The sequence below is a fragment of the Panthera leo genome, chromosome F2, assembly GCF_018350215.1.
Source record: "Panthera leo isolate Ple1 chromosome F2, P.leo_Ple1_pat1.1, whole genome shotgun sequence".
Lineage (NCBI taxonomy): Eukaryota > Metazoa > Chordata > Mammalia > Carnivora > Felidae > Panthera > Panthera leo.
In genome coordinates, this window is record NC_056695.1 from 48,636,841 (window position 1) to 48,660,754 (window position 23,914).

The following is a 23,914-nucleotide window of genomic DNA, read 5'->3' on the forward strand; positions in this document are numbered from 1 at the left end:
GACAGTATCATGAAATGTCCTGGAGGAAAGATAACTGGGGCTGGGCCTTTGCAAGCCAGTGGGATTTGAACTGGTGGAGAGAAATGAGGAGAACTTTCTAGGTGAGGAAATCCACAGGATCTGAAGGCCTGAAGATGAGAAGAAAGTGCTTCTAGGGGAGTAAAAAATCCATGTTTGTGGTGGATTTGAATTACGGAGAAGTGAGAAATAAAGTTGGGGTCTGATAATGAAGACTACTGAATGATATTTACTCATTCATTCAACTGATACTCATTCAACTGAGCTATATGTATATATATATATATATACCAAGTACTATGCTGCTATTAAGGTTTAGGAAACAGGATCTCTCTCGTAAAGCTTACAGTCAAGTGGAGGAGATGGGTTTTAATAAATAATCGTGCAAGTGTGAAATGTGCTTGGAAGGAATAACAGTGGTGTGAAAGAGTTTGTAAAGGAGATGCCTTTTTAGAAAGTACAAAGGAGGCTTTTTGGAGCATGTGACTTTCAAACTGATAGCTGAAAAGAGGCTAGAAAGGAGGAGAAGGTGTGACTGAAAATGTTCCAGGTGGAAAGAACAGCGTATGTATGTCCGTGCCCTGAGATGTGAAGAGGAATAAAGCTTTTGAGAAGTTGTAGGAGGGCTAGCATGGCCAAACCTGGAGGGAGCTATGTGAGAGAGGCATGCAGAGGAAGGCTGGGATCAGGCCCAGCAGGGCTTTTATCCTAAAAGTAAAGGGAAGCCAGTGAAGATTATAGTCAGTAAAGTGAGTTAGACATGTTGTTGTTGTTTTTTAATATTTATTTATTTTGAGAGAGAGAGTGAGAGCACACAAGTGGGGGAAGGGTGGAAGGGTGGGGACAGAGGATCCAAAGTGGGCTCTGTGCTGACAGCAGAGAGCCCAACATGGGGCCTGAACTCACCAGCCCTGAGTTCGTGACCTGAGCCGAAGTCAGACATTTAACCGACTGAGCCACCCAGGTCCCCTAGACGTGGTTTTTAAAAATAAAATTTTGTTGGGGTGCCTGGGTGGCTCAGTCACTTAAGTGTCTGACTTCGGCTCAGGTCATGATCTCACAGCTCATGAGTTCGAGACCCATGTCAGGCTCTGTGCTGACAGCTCGGAGCCTGGAGCCTGCTTCAGATTCTGTGTCTCCCTCTCTCTCTGCCCCTCCCTCACTCATGCTCTCTCTCAAAAATAAACATTAAAAAATTTTTTTAAAAAATAAAATTTTGTTGAGAGAGTGGAGGGTGCAAAAGTAAATGAGGGGAAACCACCTTGGGAGGACGTTGTTGTAATTCCTGCCAAGAGATGGCAAAGCAATTAATAGATCCTCCTGTAAGAAATGGAGAGCCACTGAAGGGTTTGAAGTCAGGATACCTTCTCTCTCCAGTAAGGAATTGAGAAGGTTTAACTGTATTCACTTTTGAGACTCAAGGAGTCAGGGAAGGGAAAGAGTGATTAGATTCTATATTGACCCTTCACTGAGGGCAGTTCTAACTACCCCCTAAGCAGTCCTGAAGTCCACAGGGAATCGTTTGGGAGTTGACTAGAGATTCTTTTGCAAAAATCTGTCTTTGGTCTCTCAGACTTATCATCTGGTAATGTTATCTTCTCCAGAATACCTTTTATTGAACAATAGTAAAGGGCGGACTCAGTTACCTTTCATGTTTATCTTGTTCTCACAGGTCTTTGAGAGAAGGTAGATGAAAATGCTGTTCATTGTAAAGGTAGGAACCTGTTAAGACCCTTGGAGCTAGAAACAGTTTTGTCTCAGTGTGGCATAACTTCCAGAGTGTACTGACTCCTGGTATTGTTCCTGCTGATACACCTACATAATACTTAACCACAATCATATCTAGAGAGAAGGCTGAGTTTCCTAAAGTACATTGTAATCTTTGATTCAGCAGTTTTGGTGAACTTTTTCTAGTAGGACACCTTCAAAGGATTGGCAGTGGTGGTCAGCGCTTTTAAAACTGCTTTTCTGTAAGCTTGGGTAAACCTAGTCAGTACACAGCGGCTGGAGGAGATAATGAGCAACAAAGTAGAGCTCAAAGTGCTCAGGTTGTCAATCACGGTTCTTTGGCAACAAGCAGGTTTTAAGGTGTGCTGAAGACGCAGCGGAGCCTCAGGGTTGTGTCTCAGAGCTCCCGGATCTTTTTCTCTTGGTATATCTTGCAGGGACTAGATAAAATCTAAAGAAACAGTACCTGGCATCTGACTAAAGTAAATGCTGAGAGCTAGATAGTGTAATTTTGCATTTAAACTGGATAGAAGATACTCGTTTTTAATTTTTGGCATGTTAGTCTTAGGAGCTTCATTTACATTTGCTTTTACAACCTAAAAAGAAACTTCTGGGCTTCAAAAGTTGGATACTATGATTATTTCCACAACTTGTGAAATAATTCCATTGGCCAAAGAGCAAAACTGGAATGCCGAAATAAACCTTTATGGCAGGATCTCCTTTGTAGTCCACTAGTTCCAGAGCAGTCTTCCTATTGAACTTGAGTTTGTTTAGGGGTAGCTACAGTTTTGACTAAGTACCTCCTAGGTAAATTTTTTTCTTGTACATATTCTGATCTGTCTGCAGGAGTAAATCTTTTTCACCCTTTGGATGTGACATTTAATACCCTTTTATGTATAAACTAATTCATGTTAGATTCCCATTTCATAAATGTTTTTAAGACCTAGTAGAAACCATTAGCATAGTGCCCTTGGAAAGATAGCTCAGGCAATGACCCAGACCATTCTAAAATCTTACTGAGATGACTGACCTTTGGAACTAGAAATTTCAAACTGTATTCTTTTTTTTTTAATTTTATTTTTTTAAATTTACATCCAGATAAGCATATAGTGCAACAATGATTTCAGGAGTAGATTCCTTGATGCCCCTTACCCATTTAGCCCATCCCCCCTTCCACACCCCTTCCAGTAACCCTCTGTTTGTTCTCCATATTTATGAGTCTCTTCTGTTTTGTCCCCCTCCCTGTTTTTATATTATTTTTGTTTCCCTTCCCTTATGTTCTTCTGTTCTGTATCTTAAAGTTCTCATATGAGTGAAGTCCTATGATATTTGTCTTTCTCTGACTGACTAGTTTCACGTAGCATAATACCCTCCAGTTCCATCCACGTAGTTGCAAATGGCAAGATTTCATTCTTTTTGATTGCCAAGTAATACTCCATTGTGTGTGTGTACATATATATATACACACATATATACATATATATATACATATACATATATATACACACATATATACATATACATATATATATATACACATATATATATATATGTACACACACACACACACACCACATCTTCTTTATCCATTCATCTCTTGATGGACATTTGGGCTCTTTCCATCCTTTGGCTATTGTTGATAGTGCTGCTATAAACATGGGGGTGTATGTGTCCCTTCGAAACAGCACACCTGTATCCCGTGGATAAATGCCTGGTAGTGCAATGGCTGGGTCTTAGGGTAATTCTGGTTTTAGTTTTTTGAGGAACCTCCATACTGTTTTCCAGAGTGGCTGCACCAGCTTGCATTCCCAGCAAACTATATTCTTTTGTTGTTGTTTTTTTTAAATTTCTTTTTTTAATGTTTACTATTTTTGAGAGAGAGAGAGAGACAGAGAGCAAGCAGGGAAGGGGCAGAGAGAGAGGGAGACACAGAATCTGGAGCAGGCTCCAGGCTCTGAGCTGCCAGCAGAGAGCCCCAATTGGGGCTCGAACCCATAAACTGTGAGATCATGATCTCAGCCAAAGTCAGATGTTTAACTGACTGAGCCGGCCAGGCATCCCCTGAAACCGATGTGTTTTTAAAGATATTTTAAGCAAGCTATCAGTGAATAGAAAGTTACTTGTAAATTAAAACTGATAATAGGTGGAGTAACTTTACCATGAAAGCTTTTCTTTATGAAGCAGCCTATACTTTAGTGTTCCTGTATGAGTGCTACTGGCATTTTGGACAGGACTCTGTTGTCTGGCCTCTGTACGGGGAGAACCTAAAATGCTCCCGTATATTTTCAGACTCCTGGAGGAGAGAGGTACCATTTGCTTGCAAAACACATGTGGTGCTACCATTTATTTGTTGGACAGATACTTGCGTGCTTGTTAAGTGATAGGCACTCTGTTAGTTATTGGGGATCTAGAAGTTAAGAGTAGTATTTTAATAAGCTAGCATGTAAAATGTGTATAGCCGCTAGCTGTGTGATTTTGGGCACATAATTTCATTAACTGTTCTGTCGTTTTCTAGTGGGGGTGGTAGTAATATCTTCTTTGAGTTAAGCACAAAATTACTTAGCATACTGAAGTGGTTATCACATAGTGCATATTCAGTAAGTGGTTGTCACTACCAGTAAACAGAATCTCAAGCTTCTAGAGTGAAGAATGGGAGAAAACTAACATGTTGTAAGTCTGTAACTTGATGAATTTCAGGCTAGGATACGTTGTGTTGTAGATATAAGCATCTTCTGGCTGAACATGGTATTGTGGTCCATTCACGGTTACAAAATACCAGCCCAGGGTTGCTTGGCTGGTTCAGTCCATGGAGCATGTGACTCTTGATCTCAGGGTGTGAGTTTGAGCCCTGCATTGGGTGTGGAGCCTACTTAAAATAAAAATTAAAAAAAAAAAAAAAACCCACCCCAAAGAAAAGGGAAATAACGTTTGGAAGCCATGAGTGTAGATTCAGGGATTCCCCTGGATTGGAAGGAATTGTTTGTTCCTTGGGTCATTGCTGAGTTGCATATGGCAGAGAGGAAGTCTCTAGGAGCTCAGAAGGTCCTGATGATTACTTTCAGTAATAGGTGTACAGTGCCCTCCTTGCCATGTCTAGCTTACCAGAAATTACCAGAAATTTTCCCTAACACAACCTAACACCACCCCCTCCCTAACCCTTCAGTGTTTAAGACAGATATCTATGCAAAAGGAAGGCTTGGCTCCTCTTCTTAAATTTATATATTTATTTTGAGAGAGAGGGAGAGAGAGAATTCCAAGCAGGCTCTGCACTGTCAGGATGGAGCCTGATGTGGGGCTTGAATTCATGAACCACAAGATCGTGGCCTGAGCCTTAAGTCGGACCCTTAACCGACTGAGCCACCCAGGCGCTGCCAATTTATTATTAATTTATTTTTTAGAGAGACAGCACATGTGGGAAAGAGGGGCTGAGGGAGAGACAGCACATGTGGGAGAGAGGGGCTGAGGGGGAGAGGGGGAGAGAGAATCTCAAGGAGGCTCCACGCTCAGCCTGACACGGGTGAGGTGACCCACGACCCATGGTTGATCCCATGACCCTCAGATCATGAGCTGAGCCAAAATCAAGAGTGGGGTGCTCAACCATCTGAGACACCCAGGCGCCCCAGGCTTGGCTTTTACAAATTGTTTCTAGCCAACTGAAATAAAAAAGATGATCATTTATAAACTATGTCTATTAAAGATGAAATTGTCTTCCATCTTTAAATGTATTTATGGCATGAAATTCAGGTAGTCTGTAATGGGATTATAGAACAATTTTAAATACTTTAGTTGAAAACAGAAAAAAGCAAAAATTAAGGCTTATTTAAAGAAATATGTTCTGACAGTTTTTAAGTTTCATTCTGTATGAGTCATGAGACTACTCCTTGAAAGGTAAAATTCCCCTTTTAGTTACTAGAAACTTTTAAACAAGTTTTATTACCAGTAAGCCAAGCCCTTCCCACAATCTCAAGATGGTTCTGTTTTGAAGAGTAGAATTTTAACATTCAAAGAGGAAAAAGTTGTTATTTTTTCTTTTTAATTTTTTTTAATGTTTATTTTTGAGAGAGAGAGTGTGTGTGAGCAGGGGAGGGACAGAGAGAGAGACATAGAATCTGAAGCAGGCTCCAGACTCTGAGCTGTCCGCACAGAGCCCCATGCAGGGCTCAAACCCACAAACTGTGAGATCATGACCGAGCTGAAGTCAGATGCTTAACCGACTGAGCTATCCAGGTGCCCCCCATTTAAAAAAAAATTTTTTTTAATTTTATTAAATAATTTATTAGTTTTTAAAATCACAGTTGGAAGGCTATGTGATATTTCTCTGACATCCAAGGTGTTTCTTCTCGTGCTTATTGAAATCGGCACTTTATTTAGTAAACCTGTATTCTCAAGGACTGAAAAGGAGGTGGTTTTGCATGTAGACCACTTGTAGTCTCATTGCAAAAATTTATTTACTGTGAAAGGTGGTTGCATTTCAAAGATTAACATATTGTTTTCTGAAAGAGTTAAAGTCAGTTCAGTGTTGGAGCACTTACAGGGGTGCTATATTTTCTGTGATTGCCCCTAAGTTGGGTCAGGCTCATACCTTCAAAAAGAAATGCTAGCAGCTCTCTGTTTGAGCTTATTATCCCCACCATTTATGTTGTGATAGTTATTGCTTTACTGTTTTTGTTTTATATTCAAGTGAATTGTGGTAGGAAAATAATCCACGGCCTTCAGATTCCCAGCAATGGGTTGATAACAGTAAATAGTCTCAGAGCTTTGCACCCAGGTTTTCCTTTCTTCTCTCCTTTCTTCCATTTTGAAAAATAATTGTTACTGCTTTTTTTTTTTTAATGTTTATTTTTGAGAGAGCGAGAGTGCAAGCAGGGGAGGGGCAGAGAGAGAAGGAGACAGGCTCCAAAGCTGGCTCTTTGCTGACAACAGAGAGCCTGATGTGGTGCTTGAACCCATGAACCGTTAGATGACGACCTGAGCCGAAGTCAGTCAGTCAACTGACTGAGCCGCCAGGCGCCCCACTGTTTGTTTTTTGTTTCTTTGTTTTTAAAAGCAGCATACTTACTGCAGTCAGACAATATAGAAGTATTTTAAAAATTTGATCAGTGTTTCTCTTGTGTTTCCACTGGATGCTGCCTTGATTTTTCTTTTTTATCTTGTCATCTGGATTAAATTTCCCTCCCACCCCTAGCTACACACACAGACCTACCTACTCATACAGACCTGCGTGCTCAAAATTGTAAGCTCCTTCACGATAGGGAGTTCATTTTATTTGTTTTGCTTCTTAGATCCTACTACGGTTCTGGAAACTTAAGCACCCACAACGTTTGGTGAGATAAATGATATGATCCTAAATTGAAAACAATTACAGTCAAGCAAGAGACATGTGACAAAACACAAAATAGATGTCTGCTTTAATGCAGTTAGTTAATTACATGGTTCTAAATGGGTTGAGGGAGAACATACTGAGGGGGACATACTGGTTTGGTATTATAATAATGGTTTTAGTGCATGGTTGGGTGTAGTTGGGGAAATCTTTCATGAAGGGAAGTTTGAATTGATTTAAACAGGAAAGGAGTTGTTTTGTGCAAAATGGACTGAGCAGAGGCAAGTAGAAAGAGGACTAAAGGTAGGCAGGCCTGAGGACAAGATTGATAGAGTTCAGGAAGATTGTGAAGATAAAGTAGAAAAACTCAGACAAGGACATCAGTAGTGATGACAGTGAAGACTGGCAGATTTGAGTTTTATTTCCAGGAAAGAAGCAAAGTAGGGGCAGACATTTTTGTGAGTTAATCAGCCTTCTATCATCTACAGTAATTTTTTTAGAGTTGGAAAAATTTTTTAAGGAGAAGTTTTGGGAATGAATCTGGATTCTACACTGTGGTCAAAGAAAGGACTTTTATGTAGGGCGTTTAAAATCCTCTGTATGCTGTCCTTCATAAATTAAATAAAAGTTCGCATTTCTTGAGCAAAGTAAGAGTTTACTCAGATTTTGTTTTGTTCTGTACTTGATATCGTATTGCTTTTCACATTTTAAGCTTATAACCTGCCATGGAAAGCATGCAAAAAGTGGGTTTCTAAACTCCACAGAACAAAAATCCATTTCTGTGTTATAGAACTAGCAATACTGTATGATTCTTGATGATATGACATTTAGCCATCTTATTAAAGAATATCTACCATTTTTTTAATAACATTCACCATATAATCAGTATGCAATCCACTACTTAATCACGGAAATGCCTATTTTAGGACAGTGGTTCTGAAACCGGAGTGATCACCTGAATTACCTGAGGGATGTAACAAGAATATTAAAAAAAAAAAAAATTATTGGATCTCACCCTGTATAGATTAATGGAATAGAGGAGGAGAAAGGGATCTTGGATATCGTATCCAGTCCTCTCATTTTACAAATGAAGAAACTTACACAGACAGTGATAAGCAGAACTGGAATTAAATTTCAGGTGTTCATATTTTCAGTGCAGTGCTCTGGCCATTACATTGTGCTTCCTGAAGTTGGCATTTGGGTTTTCTCTGGCTGTAATTTCCAGTGAGATAAAAGGATTGCTTACCAACCTTGATCTCATGCTTCAGACGTAACTATTACTAACCAGCATTGCCCTTTTGTATTATCTCCAGGGTTCATTGTTACCATGCCATTTAGTGGTCTCTAAACTTTTACATGATTTCAAGTGTGAGGATACTGCCTTTTTAAATAAATTGTATCGGGTGTGCGTGTGTGTGTATGCACACGCGTGTGTGTGTTCACATATAGTACTTCATTATTGAAAACTTAGGAAACAGGAATGTATAGGAAGAATGAGAACATTCATTATTCACTCCCAAGAGATAATCTTTAACAATTTCTTTATAATTTAATGTTCACATGTACATACATCCTTTCCTTTCTTTAAGTTGGGATAGCTGGGACATGTGTACATTTTTATGGCTTTTGATAAATATTGAAACTGCCTTCTAGAAATTGTCTCTTTTTAAGCACAAAACTTTTTGGTCTTTCAGGTATTATATAGTTATTTTAGATTGAGGAGAAAGTACTAATAGCAAGTTATTATGTCTTTTTAATGGTTTTAAATGAATTTGTTTCATCAATCATGTCGGCATGCCATACATTTCGGAAGTAATAACATGTATGAATGTGTGGGACATTAATTCAAGCCCCATCTGTTCTTTTTTTTTTTTTAACAAAAATGAACAATTTCTCCCCATATTACTAAAGCAATACATTTTCATTGTTGTGTTCACAGTATTACTACAGTCAGCTTAAACTTGTTAACATTTCTCAAGTTCATTGTTGTTACTCCTGCTTTCTATTAAGTGTTAAAACACTGCTGAGAGAGGCTGGAAGGTTATGGCTGGATCCCTACATAGAAACAAACAGATAACTTATAACAAAAACTGATGAACAGTCTATACAACAAAACTAGATGAGACTTCAGTTTTTGGCCATGATGGATCTTCTGGTACCATACTTGCTTTCTTACCATGAACAACTAGGAAATTGGACAAAATGTATGAAAAAATTCTTCCAAATATTGGACAACAGGTAGTATTTGAACTGAGAGACTGGAAACAAATGAAGTGAGATCCATAGTTCCTCTGCTTTCTACTTGGAATTGCTTTCTGTCTGGAGTCACTCTTTAGATCATGGTCTCAGAAGGAAAAACCAAGTAAAGTATGTTGGTCTTGCTGAATTGAGGAGACTGGAGTTGGGGAACACTTACCTGGCTGGAAATTGCAGATCATATTGTCAGAAAGGAGGGAGCCAGACAGAAAAAACACCAAAAATTTGTATAGAGGTCTCTGTAGGAGGCCCAGCAAAGAATGACTAGAGAGCTTTAAGTGGAACAATATCCAGGGCACACGGGGCTGGGAAGTGTTTGAATACCTAGGGCATTCGCTAGAATCCCCAGAAAGACCTTAGTAGTAGAGCTTAATTAGCTTTAGACACATTCTAACAAAGTTTAAAAATAAGCCTCCAGTGTATTATGCTAATTCTCAAGTACCTGTCAGAAGAGAGTACAACATTCTTATAAAATGACAAAATCCAGTGATTGGCAATGTAACATTGTGAATTAGTGATCTAACAGAAAACGGAACATAATGAGGATAAAAATGAAAGGCTTTTGAAAATGGAACTTAGCTGAAAAATACATCTAAAGAGAAAAATTCACTTTGTGAGATGAATAGCAGATACTCTAAAGAAAAGTTCAGCAAACTAGAAGATAGAGCAAGAGTATACCCAAACTGAAGCATAGAAAACAACTGAAAAAAAAATGAATCGAAGCTTTTTGACCTGTGGGACAGTATTAGGTGGTTTAATGTGTGACTTTTGTATCAAGAGAAGAGAAAGGGAAGCAGGAAAAAAAATTTGAAGAAGAAGATGGATGGGATTTTTTCACATTTGATGAAAAGTAAACACAGATTCAGGAAGCTCAGTGAAGTCTAAGCTGGATAAACCCTTGTGACCATGGAATAGGCAAATTTTTCTTATGTCACAGAAAGCATATATTATGGGGGAAAAGTTGGTAAATTAGACATCAGAATTGATAAGTTGAAAGCACTGAGTGAGCACATATAACACCTGGAGCTTGCATACCTTTCTGATGGCCTGTCTGCTTGGGAAAACCGTTTGGCGCCTTCTTATGAAGTTAAACATACGCTAATCATTCAGCTCTGGAATTCCACTTCTTGATGTTTAAGAGAAATGAAAATATATTTTCAAAAAAAGATTTGTCGTGGAATGTTCATAGCACCTTTGTTGTCAATGGCTCCAAAGCAGAAAGTCTAAATATCCCTCAACATGCGAATAGATCAGCAAACCGTAGTACATTCATGCAATGAATTAATAAGCAGTAAAACAGAATGTACTGCTGTTGATACAACATGGACAAATACGAAAGACTTGCTGAGCAAAAGGAGTCCGATACCGGAGAGTACATGATGTATTTTCATTTACAGCAAACTTCTGGATTAGGCAGAGCTGTCGTATGACCGCAGATCAGCATCTGCCCAGGGCTGGCAGTGCAGTAGGAGTTGACTGGGATTGGGTGTGGGGGAAGGCTTTGGGACAAAAGAGATGTTTTAAATCTTGGTTGTGGTAGTGGTTACACAGGTGTATATGTTTGTCAACAACTCATGAAACTTTATATTTTCATAAAGTTGATTTTTAAAAATATAGGGGAAGTGAAGGGAGCTAATCAGTAATAAACCAGATATTTTAACTAGATTATCTCATTTAATCCTCACAGTTATTTATTCATTCACAAATATTCAGTAGGTACTTTTTGAGGTTCTACATACTGGCCTCTGTGCCAGGTACTGAGTTGTGAGCAAAAATTATCATGGTTTCCACCAATTCTAATGGGCAGTTTATTTGGAAGAAAGACTTGAATAAAAAGTGTCCCTCAGGGAAACACTAAAAAGAAGGTGCTATGAGAGCATATAACATATTTATCTGTAGCATATAATATATACTGTCACAATGTATGATATCCATTCTGTGGTGTATCTCATATGAGGTACTTTCTGTGCCTTGGTTTCTTTGCAACTACTACCCATCTGATAAGGTTGTTTTAAACATACTAAATGAGTTAATATATATGAAGTGTTTTTATTGGTGCTAGGAGATAGGAAGTGCCCAGTAAGTATTGGCTGTTACCTTGATGACATTTGACAGTTCTAATTGTCTAATGTATACCTGTAATAACCCAGGGAACACTGGAGTAGGAAGAGGTTTAGGGGAAGACATGAATTTGACTAAAAACACTGGGTTTTAGATGTTTTTGAGGCCTCCAAGTGGAGAGGTCTTGTAGTTAGTTGAGGAGGCTTGTTAGGTATGGCTCTGGATGCAGCAGAGGAGTCTGAGCTGGAGGTAAAAATTTGAGAGAGTTCATCTAGCCTGGAATTGTCTTGTTATAGATAACATCCTCAAGAGAAAAATTGTATGCACATGTTTATACCCACATGTAACAGAGGGAGTCAGACCTAGGTCTGAGTCTTGAGGAATTCCAACATTTGATTAGGGTACCTTTTAATTTTCCCTTTTGTTAAACATATGATTCATGTGTATTTATGCCTGACTTCCAATATGCAAGATGAAAAAAGGGAAATGATTAGGAATAAAAACAGAAGTCATTTGAAGCGTTCAGAGGAGATGGAAATGTCTAGGTTCTTGATGAGAAGATAACCAGTGGACACCCAGTTTTGACTGTTTCAGTGCAGCTGAGAGAAAAGGGGAAATGTGTTTAACAATACAATTTCATTTAAGATATATGTATATTCATCTGCAAAGATAAATTTTATATGGAGCTGAGCTTAAAGTTTTTTAAATTTGAAGGAAAAAAATTTTTTTTTTTAATTAAGTAGGCTCTGTTCCCAGTGTGGGGCTTGAACTCAATGACCCCAAGATCAAGAGTCACATGCTCTCCCAACTGAGCCAGCCAGGCGTCCCTCAAGGAGAAATTTTTTTATGTGACTTGTGTCCACAGGGTAACGGTGGACATTGTTCAAAAACAGAACAAAAGGAATTTTGCATAAGACTTACTGATGCTGTTCTCAAAGGCAATTCTTAGGTTCATCATTTTGTTGATTCCTTCCAACAGTTGTGTGAAGAGATTTATAGCATTCCACAGATGAGGAAACTACTGAGGGAATAGTCAGGAGTTTAACTCTTAATGGGACTCTAAAGTTTGCTGTTTTTCTCTTTTTAAATTTAATTAAATTTAAATTCTATCTCCATATCTCTTGAAACTATTTTTTTTGCTTTTCTGTTTGGAGGTATCATTGTTCCTTTAGGAGCTAGGATAGTTGAGGTGCTGGGCGTTGCTGTTTCAGACATCAACATCATCATTCTGATGATCCTAGATGAAAAGAAAAGGGAAGGGAAGCTCAATTTATTTAGAATTCCTTGGGCCTACTGGTTGCTTGGAGCCCAGAAGGAAGCAGGACAAAAGGGTTTAAGGTTACACGTGGATTTCTTCAAATAGCGGAGCTCATGTGGGTCTGAGTGCGGAACATTTTCTTCTAGTATGACACAATAGAGAGTACATAGCCTTTTACAGTCAAACTCCATGGTATTTGAACCCCACTTGCCACTCATGTGGTCTTGGTAAATGAGAACCTCTCCCAAGTATTACTACCTACCTCATAGGGCTGTCATGAGAATTAAATGAGATAGCATATGAGATGTGTATAGCATAATACCAAACATAGAGAACACCTTTTCCTCCTCATATCCAAACAATTAGGCCTTAGAGAGGGCTCCAGTTAAAAATGGAATTAGAGTACTTTGTATAAGTTTCCTAGACATTTCCTTTTTCTTTTCTTTTCTTTTCTTTTCTTTTTTTTTTTTTTTTAACCAATCTCAAACTTATGATTTCTGGTGGCTAAGTGTGGGGCTCAAACTTATGACTTGGAGATCAAGAGTTACATGCTCCATTGACTGAGCCAGCAGGTACCTCTTTCCTAGACATTTCTAGACTCTACTTTTGTTTAGAATCATCGTGACATTATTTTATGTGGTCCTGATAATAGCTCAGTGAAATAGGATAGGGCAGTTACTTATAGATGAAAAATGGGGTTCTTTTTCTTATTTTTTGAAATACTTTGGAAACCTGTTGGATAAAAAAGATTTTCTAGAACTCTAAATGTCACTCTAGTGACATCTACTGTAATAGCTCATATTATTACAGTCTTTGAAGAAGCTGCACTTTGGATAATTTTAAAATATCAGAAAGAACTTATTGATTTAATCCCTGCTATTTTGGAAGGGAGAGGAGGTATAAAATGTCATCAGATACACTTTAACAAAACTGCTTGTATAAATAATAATAATAAAACCTCAGATTTCCCAAAACTACCATCATGTAGAAGATCTGGATTAGTAAAAGAGGTTTAAAGATGTTATGGAATTCTCTGATCAACTTAGAATTTTAAAGTTTAAGGTAGTGCTATGACTGGTGTTTGGGCTAAAAAAAACTAGATTTGATAAGTGCAAGAATATTAGATGGAGGAGACCAGAGAAGGGGAAAAGCCAGAGCCAAAGTTGCCAAAGGCAAATGAAAGGATAGCAAGGTTTGGAGCAGCTTAGGTGAGGTGACTCGGGTTAGGGGAAGACAGGAAAGCAGGAGATAGAACCACAACATTTTATCAGGAATTTAAAGAGCAACTTACTGAGATGGACTCTGGAGTTAATACAAGTGTAGCCCAAGCTCTTACCTTTACAATATTATGCAGTTAGAGTTCCTGAATATGTTGACCCTGAAGTATTTCTTGACAAAAAATTCCAAGACATCAGGAAGGTTTTTGTTCAATATATTACTATACTTGGTCATAACACAGTATGAACAGACTAGAAAGCATCTTGACTAGTTTTAAAACAGAAAAGTTGTGCTTGGGGGATCAACATGGTAACAAGACTATTCTCTGGATATTCTGTTTGAGAGTCCATTAAAATTTATAAATTTGCTAAACATTGTTTTATTTTATTGTGAAGTAATTACATTCTTGTAACAGTTAAAAATACTTAATTTTGAAATATTTCAAGTATGCAGAAAAGTTCAAATACTTTAGATTAACAGACATCCGTGTACCTACTACCCAGATTTAACAGTTATTAACATTGTACCATATTTTCCCTAGATATTTTTATTTTATTTTTTTAAATATTTATTTGTTTTGAGAGAGAGCACCAGCAGGGGAGGGGCAGAGAGAGAGAGAATCCCAAGGAGGCTCCATGCGTGGAGCCGGACATGGACCTCGATCCCACGACCCTGTGATCATGACCTGAGCTGAAATCAAGTCGGTCACCCAACCGACTGAGCCATCCAGGTGCTCCACCCCATTTTTATTTTTATTTTATTTTTTTGTTTTTTTAATACTTCTTTTTTGAGAGAGAGACAGAATGTGAGTGGGCAAGGGACAGAGAGAGAGAGGGAGACACAGAATCCTAAGCCAGCTCCAGGCTCTGAGCTGACAGCAGAGTCCAATGTGGGACTCAAACTCACGAACCATGAGATCATGACCTGAGCTGCAGTCGGATGCTTAACTGACCGGGCCATGCAGGTGCCCCTAAAACATTTAAAACAGTACCTGGTATGTAGAAGATCTGTATAAACAGAAATTGGAAAAAGATAAAGTATATAGAATGGCATCTGTGTTCACTTTCAATTGTGTAATGATTGCCTAGGAGTACCTTAATTACAATTCTAAAAATAGGATGAGTGAAGTTATGAAGTTAATAAATGAGTGAAGTTATGAAGTTAATAAAAGTCCATTATGATTATTCTACTTTATATTTTAAAGTAAATTTAAATTTACAAAGTCCTTTCACATTCGTTACATGATTTTGTTATCAGGACACCTTTGTAAGGTAGTTCTTTTCTATTCGGGAGAGTGTCAACAGTGACTGGTAGTAGAAAGTTTATGGTGGTCCTAATGAAGACATATTCAAGTAGAAATAATGGTGCGGTAATATTTTCATTTTTAGGAGCTTGTGTGCTTTACCTACTTAGATTCTGAATAGATTTGGCTCTGGACTTTTATTTTTCCACGTGGGAGGGAAGGAGAGAGATTGTATAAGAGGGTTGGTTGTGTCTTAATGGAACTGCCTGGAGAGGGAGGTCCACAGCCTCTCACTTAGATCCAATAGTGTACCACCCCCAGCCCCCGCCCTGTTATATTTTTAAGTGTAAGGCCAATTGGGAAGATTGTTTTGCAAATTCGTAAAGTTTGATGGCAGCTAACTGTATGCCAGGGATGTGAGGAGATTCCCTTAGGTTGAATATGGGTTAAAATTAATAACTAATTTGGCTAACTTCGTAGGATTTGCTAAGCCAGATGTGACAAATTTATTTGGTGGCTTCTGTTCAAGTGCATTGATTCAGTTCCTTCTCAAAGGTAAAAGTTATGCATGTTTTAAAATGTCCTATTTTGGTTTTTTGTTTTAAAAGTTTAAGATTAGCCTGTAAATTTGTGATTCTTCCTACTGCTTTTGTGGAATGAGACCTTTGGTGGCTGGTATTTTCCGTAGTTGCACCTCTTTGAATAATTCCCATTTTAGAATGTTTTGTAATTAAAAAAAAAATTAGATACTAAATGTGTTAGGTTTTTATCATCTTTTTTCCCCCTAGTGTCATAAATAAATCCCCTTTTACCATTTATGTGGATTTACTTCAGGTAGGTACATTTGACTCTGCTTGGGATCAGCTGCCAATGCTGGATTCGTTTTGAAAAAGGTTAATATTTATCACTTATCCTGTGACTCTGAAATACTTTAGAAACAAATGGCATTGAAGGTATTTTTTGTTTGTTTCGTTTTACCTTTCAGAGTCCCTTTTGATTTGGAAAGAAACACTTGGTAACAAATATGACTGAGTTCTGGCTTATATCTGCTCCTGGGGAGAAAACATGTCAGCAAACATGGGAGAAATTGCATGCAGCAACTACGAAGAACAATAATCTTGCTATTACTTCAAAATTTAACATTCCTGACTTAAAGGTAAAACGGCATGGTGCAAAGTAGTGCATGAGTTCATTGTGAAGAGAACAGTTGTCTTTGCTTACATTTTGGTAGAAATTAGAGATCTGGGTTCCTTCAAAAGAAAAAAAAGCTCATTTCTAGCCATTGGCATAATTGAAAACTTATCTTGTTCTTTCTAATCTTCAGATTTTGTTTTTTAATTTGATTTTCTCTCGGTCTTTAAAATTTTTTAAATGTTTATTTACTTTTGAGAGAGAGAGAAGAGACAGAGGAGTGAACGGGGGAGGGGCAGAGAGTGAGGGAGGCACAGAATCTGAAGCAGGTTCCAGGCTCTGAGCTATCAGCGCAGAGCCCAAAACGGGGCTCGAATTCACTGACCGAGAGGTCATGACCTGAGCCGAAGTTGGACACTTAACTGACTGAGCCACCCGGGAGCCCCTCTAATCTTCACATTTTAAATAATGAAGAACTTGAGATTTTAGAAGTAAACTACCAAAGTGAATAACATTTTTCTAAACTTTTGTGCTTTTCTAAATTGTAATTTGAATTGTAATGAGAAATGTTATGAAAATATTTGATATATTCACATATATCTTCAGAAGTGAAAAATCTTAGTAATATACTTCAATGTCACAGCAAACCCAGTTTTTTGTTATTAAATTCATGCAAGTTTCAGTAATGTTGTAAACGTTTTACCATTAGACCTCTTTAATCATACTTTGCAGGTCTACCTTAGTTATTTAATGTGGTTAATTTATTTAATATTTATTGAAGGTCTGTAACCTAGCAGCCTCAAAGGGAAGCAGGTTATCAGTAATTTTACAGAATGGAAAAATCACAGTATTTTTATTTTGCTGGGTAACTTAGCAGGTAGTTATATAGAGCATTCATTTAAGAAATAACTTGAAATTACTGGTTCTTCGTATTTTGGGAGTTACGAATTCCTTTGAGACACTGATAGTCATGGACCCCTCCCTATTTAAGAGCTGCTGCTGTAAACCATGACTTCAAATGGTCCACCCATCACTGGGCAGTAGAAGCAGACGCATAGGCCTGCCATTGCAGAATCTTCACCTCTTAAATGCTGGCTGTACCCATGAATTAGAGGATTATCCCGTGCATATAAATACCTTTGAAATGTCTGGCAAACTTTTTTAACCACACTTGCACATCATGGAATAAAATACGGAAAACTTAGGATTTATGGGCCCTTCAAATCAAGATGTTGTATCACCTTGTTAAAAAAAAAAAATGGATGGGGCGCCTGGGTGGCGCAGTCGGTTAAGCGTCTGACTTTGGCCAGGTCACGATCTCGCGGTCCGTGAGTTCGAGCCCCACGTCGGGCTCTGGGCCTATGGCTCGGAGCCTGGAGTCTGTTTCTGATTCTGTGTCTCCCTCTCTCTCTGCCCCTCCCCCGTTCATGCTCTGTCTCTCTCTGTCCCAAAAATAAATAAAAAACGTTGAAAAAAAATTAAAAAAAAAAAAAAATGGCAGGGGATGAAACCTAAGTAGTAAAATGCTGTATTTCCCTTCCAGGTTGGCACACTGGATGTCTTGGTTGGTTTGTCGGATGAACTGGCTAAACTGGATGCATTTGTAGAAGGGTAATGTATTTATATGCATTGACTAGAGCAAAATGAGTCACTGTTCTCAGGCTACCTGGACATTGGGTTTATTATCACATGTATAGTCTACTTACTGGAATGGTTTTAGAAGATGCTGACTCTTGGGCGCCTGGGTGGCTCAGTCAGTTAAGCGTCTGACTCTTGATTTCAGCTCAGGTCATCATCTCACGGTTGGTGAGGTTGAACCCCATGTGGAGCTCTGCGCTGACAGCGTGGAGCCTGCTTGGGATTCTCTCTCCCTCTCTCTCTGACCCTCCCCTCCCCTCTCTTTCTCTCAAAATAAATAAAAATAAATAAATAATAATAATTTAAGTTAATGCTAATAAGTAATTTATTTAAATAAATAAAATAATAAAAGAAAATGATGACTCTGTTTTCTTTGTAAATCACCTTTATGAAAGTACATTTTATATACAATAAAATATACCTGTTTGAAGTATGAAAATGGTGACTATCTTTAATATTTTTATTGAGATATAACTTACATACCATGCGATTCACCTGTTTAAAGCGTACAACGTGTACCTTTTAAGTGTACAGTGATTTCTAGAATAGTCGTAGAGTTGTGCAGCCATCGCCACAGTCAGTCACAGTACATCTTCATCACTCTCCCACTACCACCATCACAGACATCCTATTCCTTGCCTCCCCTTACCCCCTGCCCACTTTCTGGCGCTACAGATTTGCTTATTCTAGACATTTCGTGTAAATGAAATCCTTTAATACGTGATCTCTTGTGACTGGCTTCTCTTCCTTGGCATAATGTTTCACGATTCATCCATGTTGTAGCGCGTATTGGTATTTCATTTCTTTTTACCAAATAATACTCCATTGTATAGATGTACCATATTTTATTAATCCATTTATCAGATGGTGGACATTTAGGCTATTTCTACTTTTTGAGAATACTGGTATGGATATTTGTGTACAAGTTTTTGTGTACTCATATGTTTTCATTTCTCTTGGATGTGTACCTAGGAGTGGGGTTACTAGGTCATATGGTAGCTCTATTTTTAACATTTTGAGGAACTGCCAGACTGTTTTCCAAAGTGGTTACACCGTTTTACAGACCCATCAGCAGAGTATGGAGGTTCTCATTGCTTCACATTTTTGACAAACTTGTTACTATTCATCTGTTTCATTATAGTCTTTCTAGTGGGTATGAAATAGTGTTTCATTGCATTTTCCTTTTTGTAAAAAATTTTTTAACGTTTATTTTATTTTTGAGAGACAGAGCATGAGTTGAGGGAGGGACAAACAGAGAGGGAGACAGAGAATCTGAAACAGGCTCCAGGCTCAGCACAGAGCCCGACGCGGGGCTGAAACTCATGAACCATGAAACTCACAAGATCATGACCTGACCTGAAGTTGGACGCTTAACTAACTGAGCCACCCAGAGACCCCTTTCTCTGCATTTTCAATTTGCATTTACCTAATGATTAATGATGTGTTGAGCATTTTTTCATGCATTTACTGGCCATTTCTGTTTCTTTTGAGAAACGTCTATTTGGATTCTTTGCCCATTTTTAAATTGGCTTATTAGCCTTTTTATTATCGAATTCTAAGAGTTCTTTATACTAGATACAAGTTCCTTATCATAATGTGACTTGCACATATTTTCTTTCATTCTGTGGATTGTCTTCACTTTCTTGATAGTGTCCTTTGAAGCACATGCAAAAAATTTTTTTTGAAGATTTTATTTTTAAATAATCTCTATACCCAGTGCGGGGCTCAAACTCACAACCCTGAGATTAAGAGTCACGTGCCTTACCAACTGAGTCAGCCAGGCACCTCTGAAACACACACACACAAAATTTTTTTAAGTATAATCTCTGTCTTATTTTAACAGAGAACAGTTTTTCTTCAGTCCTTAAGGACTTAGCTCTTTACATAGGCTTTGGTGGAGGTTGTGGGGCAGCACCAGCAGGTCTAAATCGGGGTGGTGGTGTTCGGTCCTTCTGTGCTTCGTGAGAGCGATTCCTGACTACCTTGTTGTGAATGGCACAACTCACACAGTAATGTAGTTTCACATACAGCTTGGGAAGCACATAGGCATCGAAGACACTCGCTTCGGAAATGTCCTTGACTGCGGCAGCCTCTTTTATATTCTGAATAACGAACTTCTTCTTTTTTTTTTTTTTTTTAATGTTTGTTTATGTTTGAGAGAGAGAGACACACAGAGCAGAAGCTAGGAGAGGCAGAGAGAGAGGGAGACACAGAATCCAAAGCAGGATCCAGGCTCTGAGCTGTCGGCACAGAGCCTACCCAACACGGGGCTGGAACTCACAAACTGTGAGATCGTGACCTGAGCTGAAGTCAGGCACCCAACTTACTGAGCCACCCAGGTGCCCCAGAATAACGAACTTCTTAATGGCCTTGTCCTTGGGCACGGAATGGGCACAGTTGGTGCGGAGAATAGGCTGCATGGGGCCGCGGCCCTTTTTGGCATGACCATTATTCCTTCTTTCTTGGTCATCTTGGAAACCTGAGAGAGTGAAGCACAAATTTTTTCATTTTAACGTCCAATGTATCTATTTTTCGTTGCTTGTGTTTTGTTTGTCTAAGAAACCATTGCCTAATTCAAGGTGACACAATTTTATAGCTATATTTTCTTATAAGAGTTTTATAGTTTTAGCTTTTACATTTAGGTCTTACATCCATTTTGAGTTAAGTTTTGTATATGATGTGAGGTAGGAGTCCCCACTTCAGGGGTTTTTTTTTGCATGTAGATATCCAGTTGTCCTAACACCATTTGTTGAAAAGACTATTTTTTTTTCCATTGAATTTTCCTGGCACCCTTGCTGAAAATCAATTCAATGTAAATGTGAGGGTTTATTTCTGGACTCTCAGTTTTATTTTATATTTCTTTCTATTCCTTATTTCTGTCTTTATGCCGGTACCATTTTGTCTTGATTGTTGTAGCTTTGTAGTGAGTTTTGAAATCAGAAAGTGTGAATTCTCTGTGTTTTTCTAAATTTTCAAGGTTGTCTTGGCTATTTTGATTCTTTGCATTTTTATATGAATTTTAGGATCATGTCAAATTTCTGCAAAGAAGTCAGCTGGAATTTTGAGGGGGATTGTGTTGAATCTGTAGGTCAATTTGGGGATTATTGCCATCCTACCAATATTAAGTCTTTCATCCATGAGCATAGGTTTTTCTAAACTCCAGTTTCAGTTACTTCTGAAATTTACTTTGTGTTTTAGCTGAAGATGGGTGTGGGTCCTTGATAACTTTTTGCATTTTGATTAATTGGCAGAATCAGTCTATAATCCCCTTGACTCTTGGAATACAGAGCTTTTAAATAGGTAGGGTTTAGGTGAATAGGTACAATTTTGTAAAATACAGAATTTTGGAGAATCTTAGAAATGTGTATTTGATTGAAGCTTTAAGGGAACTTGAAGTCTGTGTAGAAGGATTTCCCATGTATGCTATTAGGCTTTTCTGAATCGATAGAACCACCGTAATGCAATCTTTCTGGTAATAGAGGCAAATATTGCCTCTCTACATTGATTTAACATACCAGCATATAGTAAGTAAATAGACCAGAAGATATACTGATGGTCTTTAACACTGGAGGCAAAGAGGCCAATTAGGAGACAGGTTTACAGTAGATTAGGCAAGAGATATTATAAGCTTCAACTGAGGCAAGACACTTGGCATAAGAATTAGTAAAAGGATGAAAGAAAAAGTAACAGCACTTTATGGTTACCAATTTCATGTATTCATGGTAGGGCAAATGTGAAAGTAATTATTGATGATATTCTCAGCGGACTGATTGATAGTATGAATCATCTCTTGGTTTCTGGATTACACATTTTTAGTTGAGGAAAACTCTTTGTAGTTGCCATTCCTGAGATGATGGTCTTCCCTACAGTCCCATCCCCACATTACAGTTTCAGGTGGTGACAACCAAAGAAATCTGAAGAAGGGAAGTCCCTGAGAATGTAATTATCAACACTTGTATTCTTGTTAATCACCTGGGTGGCTCTATAGGTCTTTCTTTAAATTGTCATTGGGATGTCCTGCATATAGTTTAAGGTTTGTTCACATTTTTTAGGGAAGGAATCTGGAAAGTATTTAGGGTAAATGCAGTCTGTTTGGTCGTGGAATTAAAAGTTGCCTGTGCATTTTGTCTCCTCTTCTGCACTGTTATGCAACTTGTCTTCGTCAGTTTTCCTGAAACCTTTGAAGAATTTAAAAATCTGTGGTTGTTAGACCTTGGTAGAATTGACAGATGTTAGCTTTTTAAGTCTGAACATTGTGATAATGTGGAGTAAATTACAGTTTTTACTTACCAAGTAATCTAATGATAAGAGCAGCTTTTGAGGTTACCATGTGTACTCGGACATAGATAACTTTTGTGGAGATGCACAGGGAGATTGTGAAGTTCTCAATTACACATTAAGTGTATAAACTTGACACCAGTCTGTTCTACACTCTTGAACTATTTCTGTGGCAAACATATGACCATTTTTGCATGTTCATAGTAAATGGTTCTGTTTACAAGATGCTTGGGAAATTATATGGGAATAATGGTTTGTCTCCTTTGAAGGGATAAGTGAATTTTGGAGACATAGCCAAATGTGTGTACAAATTCGAGTTGAAGACTTAACAGCTTTATCATTTTTTCTGCAGTTCTGCTTGATTAGGTTTGAGGTCATTCAGCATAGGATTTTTTCTGGGCCTTATTGGTTCATATTGCATGGAGTTTCTTAATTTGTCTACCAGTTTACTCTCCCTGCCATTGAATATATGGTCCTCAGATGAATTGTCAAAAACCCTGTTTGGACCGTGTTATACTGTACTTCTCTGTAAAGTCTGACCTCAGAGGCTGTCTATCTGCATTCTGGCTCTGGGCCACCTTCCTCGCCCCCCATCCCCCTCTCAGCACGCTGGGCAGCCTGGATTCCTCATAATACTGTGAAGGCCCATTGGCTTTTCTGCCTCTCTTGATCCTGACTCGGAGGGTGCCCTGTAGCAAGAGTATACTTTCTCCCCATCTAATCATCCTTTCAAGACCATTCCTATCCTTTATTGCCCTGCTCATGAGTCATTGTGCTTTTTTTTTTTCTTTCTAAAGTTTATTTTGAGAGAGAGCACGCAAGCTGGGGAGGGGCAGAGAGAGAGAACCCCAAGCAGGCTCCACGTTATCAGCACAGAGCTCGATGCAGGGCTCAAACCCACGAGCCGTGAGATCATGACCTGAGCCGAAATCAAGAGTCGGACACCTAACTGACTGAGCTACCCTGATGCCCCAGAGTCATTATGACTTTTTGATTACAGTAGCTGAAAGTGATCCCTTTTTCCTTTATGCTTCTCTTCTCTGTAACCTGGTAATCTCAGTTGGCACTTAACCACACATTGCTTTGTATTTAGTCATTTGTATTTTTTGGTATCTTTTCAACTTGATATTTTGTCTTGTATACTTTTGTATCCCACCTCCTAGGGCCTAGAGGCAGACATGGAACCAGAGAAAGAACACCAAAGTCCAGACACTATGTTTCTAGTCTCAGCTCTGCCATTAGCTGCTTTTGTGATTTTGTGACTTTTGTGACTAAGTCATTTATTCTCTTTATACTTTGGTGTCTTTACTTATATAAAATGAAGGGATTGATAAGGTAATGTGTAGGTGCCTCAGTAGTTAACGACACCATGGTTTCTCTTTAGCGTTGTTCCTAATAGTTAATAGTAGTTAAATAGTTAAATAATAGTTAAGAAATAGTTAAAAGTCTACTTTTACTGAGTTCAGCTTTGCATGTTACAAAATCTTGGTCCCTTCTATCCTTAAAACATTACTTAAGAAGTTATAACCCATTTGTTCTGTATTAAATAGATACATGTAAAGGGATATATAGTCCAATTCATGTGTGTATGTAGTGTGTTCATTGTGAAGCATGGAATTTAGGTCTTTTTCCTGGAAACGATTATTGATTTTTTTTTTTCCCCTCCCAAGGGTGGTTAAGAAAGTGGCTCAGTATATGGCTGATGTATTGGAAGATAGTAAAGATAAAGTTCAGGAGAATCTGTTGGCCAATGGAGGTAAGCTAA

The 23,914-nt window shown here is 38.3% G+C and overlaps 1 protein-coding gene across 11 annotated transcripts in view; it reads left to right on the forward strand.

Annotated features, from left to right (window-relative positions):
* ATP6V1C1 (ATPase H+ transporting V1 subunit C1) overlaps window positions 1-23,914 on the forward strand; it is a 150,135-nt gene that overhangs the window by 53,186 nt on the left and 73,035 nt on the right. For 10 of the 11 annotated variants that reach the window (XM_042923484.1, XM_042923485.1, XM_042923490.1 and 7 more), the window contains exons 2-4: window positions 16,088-16,258; window positions 17,777-17,844; window positions 23,820-23,905. In XM_042923484.1, coding sequence (XP_042779418.1) covers window positions 16,127-16,258; window positions 17,777-17,844; window positions 23,820-23,905 — 286 coding nt within the window. In that variant the 5' untranslated portion in view covers window positions 16,088-16,126. Of the gene's footprint in view, window positions 1-1,690; window positions 1,733-16,087; window positions 16,259-17,776; window positions 17,845-23,819; window positions 23,906-23,914 lie in introns of all 11 variants that reach the window. The other variant, XM_042923483.1, reaches the window with a different exon arrangement.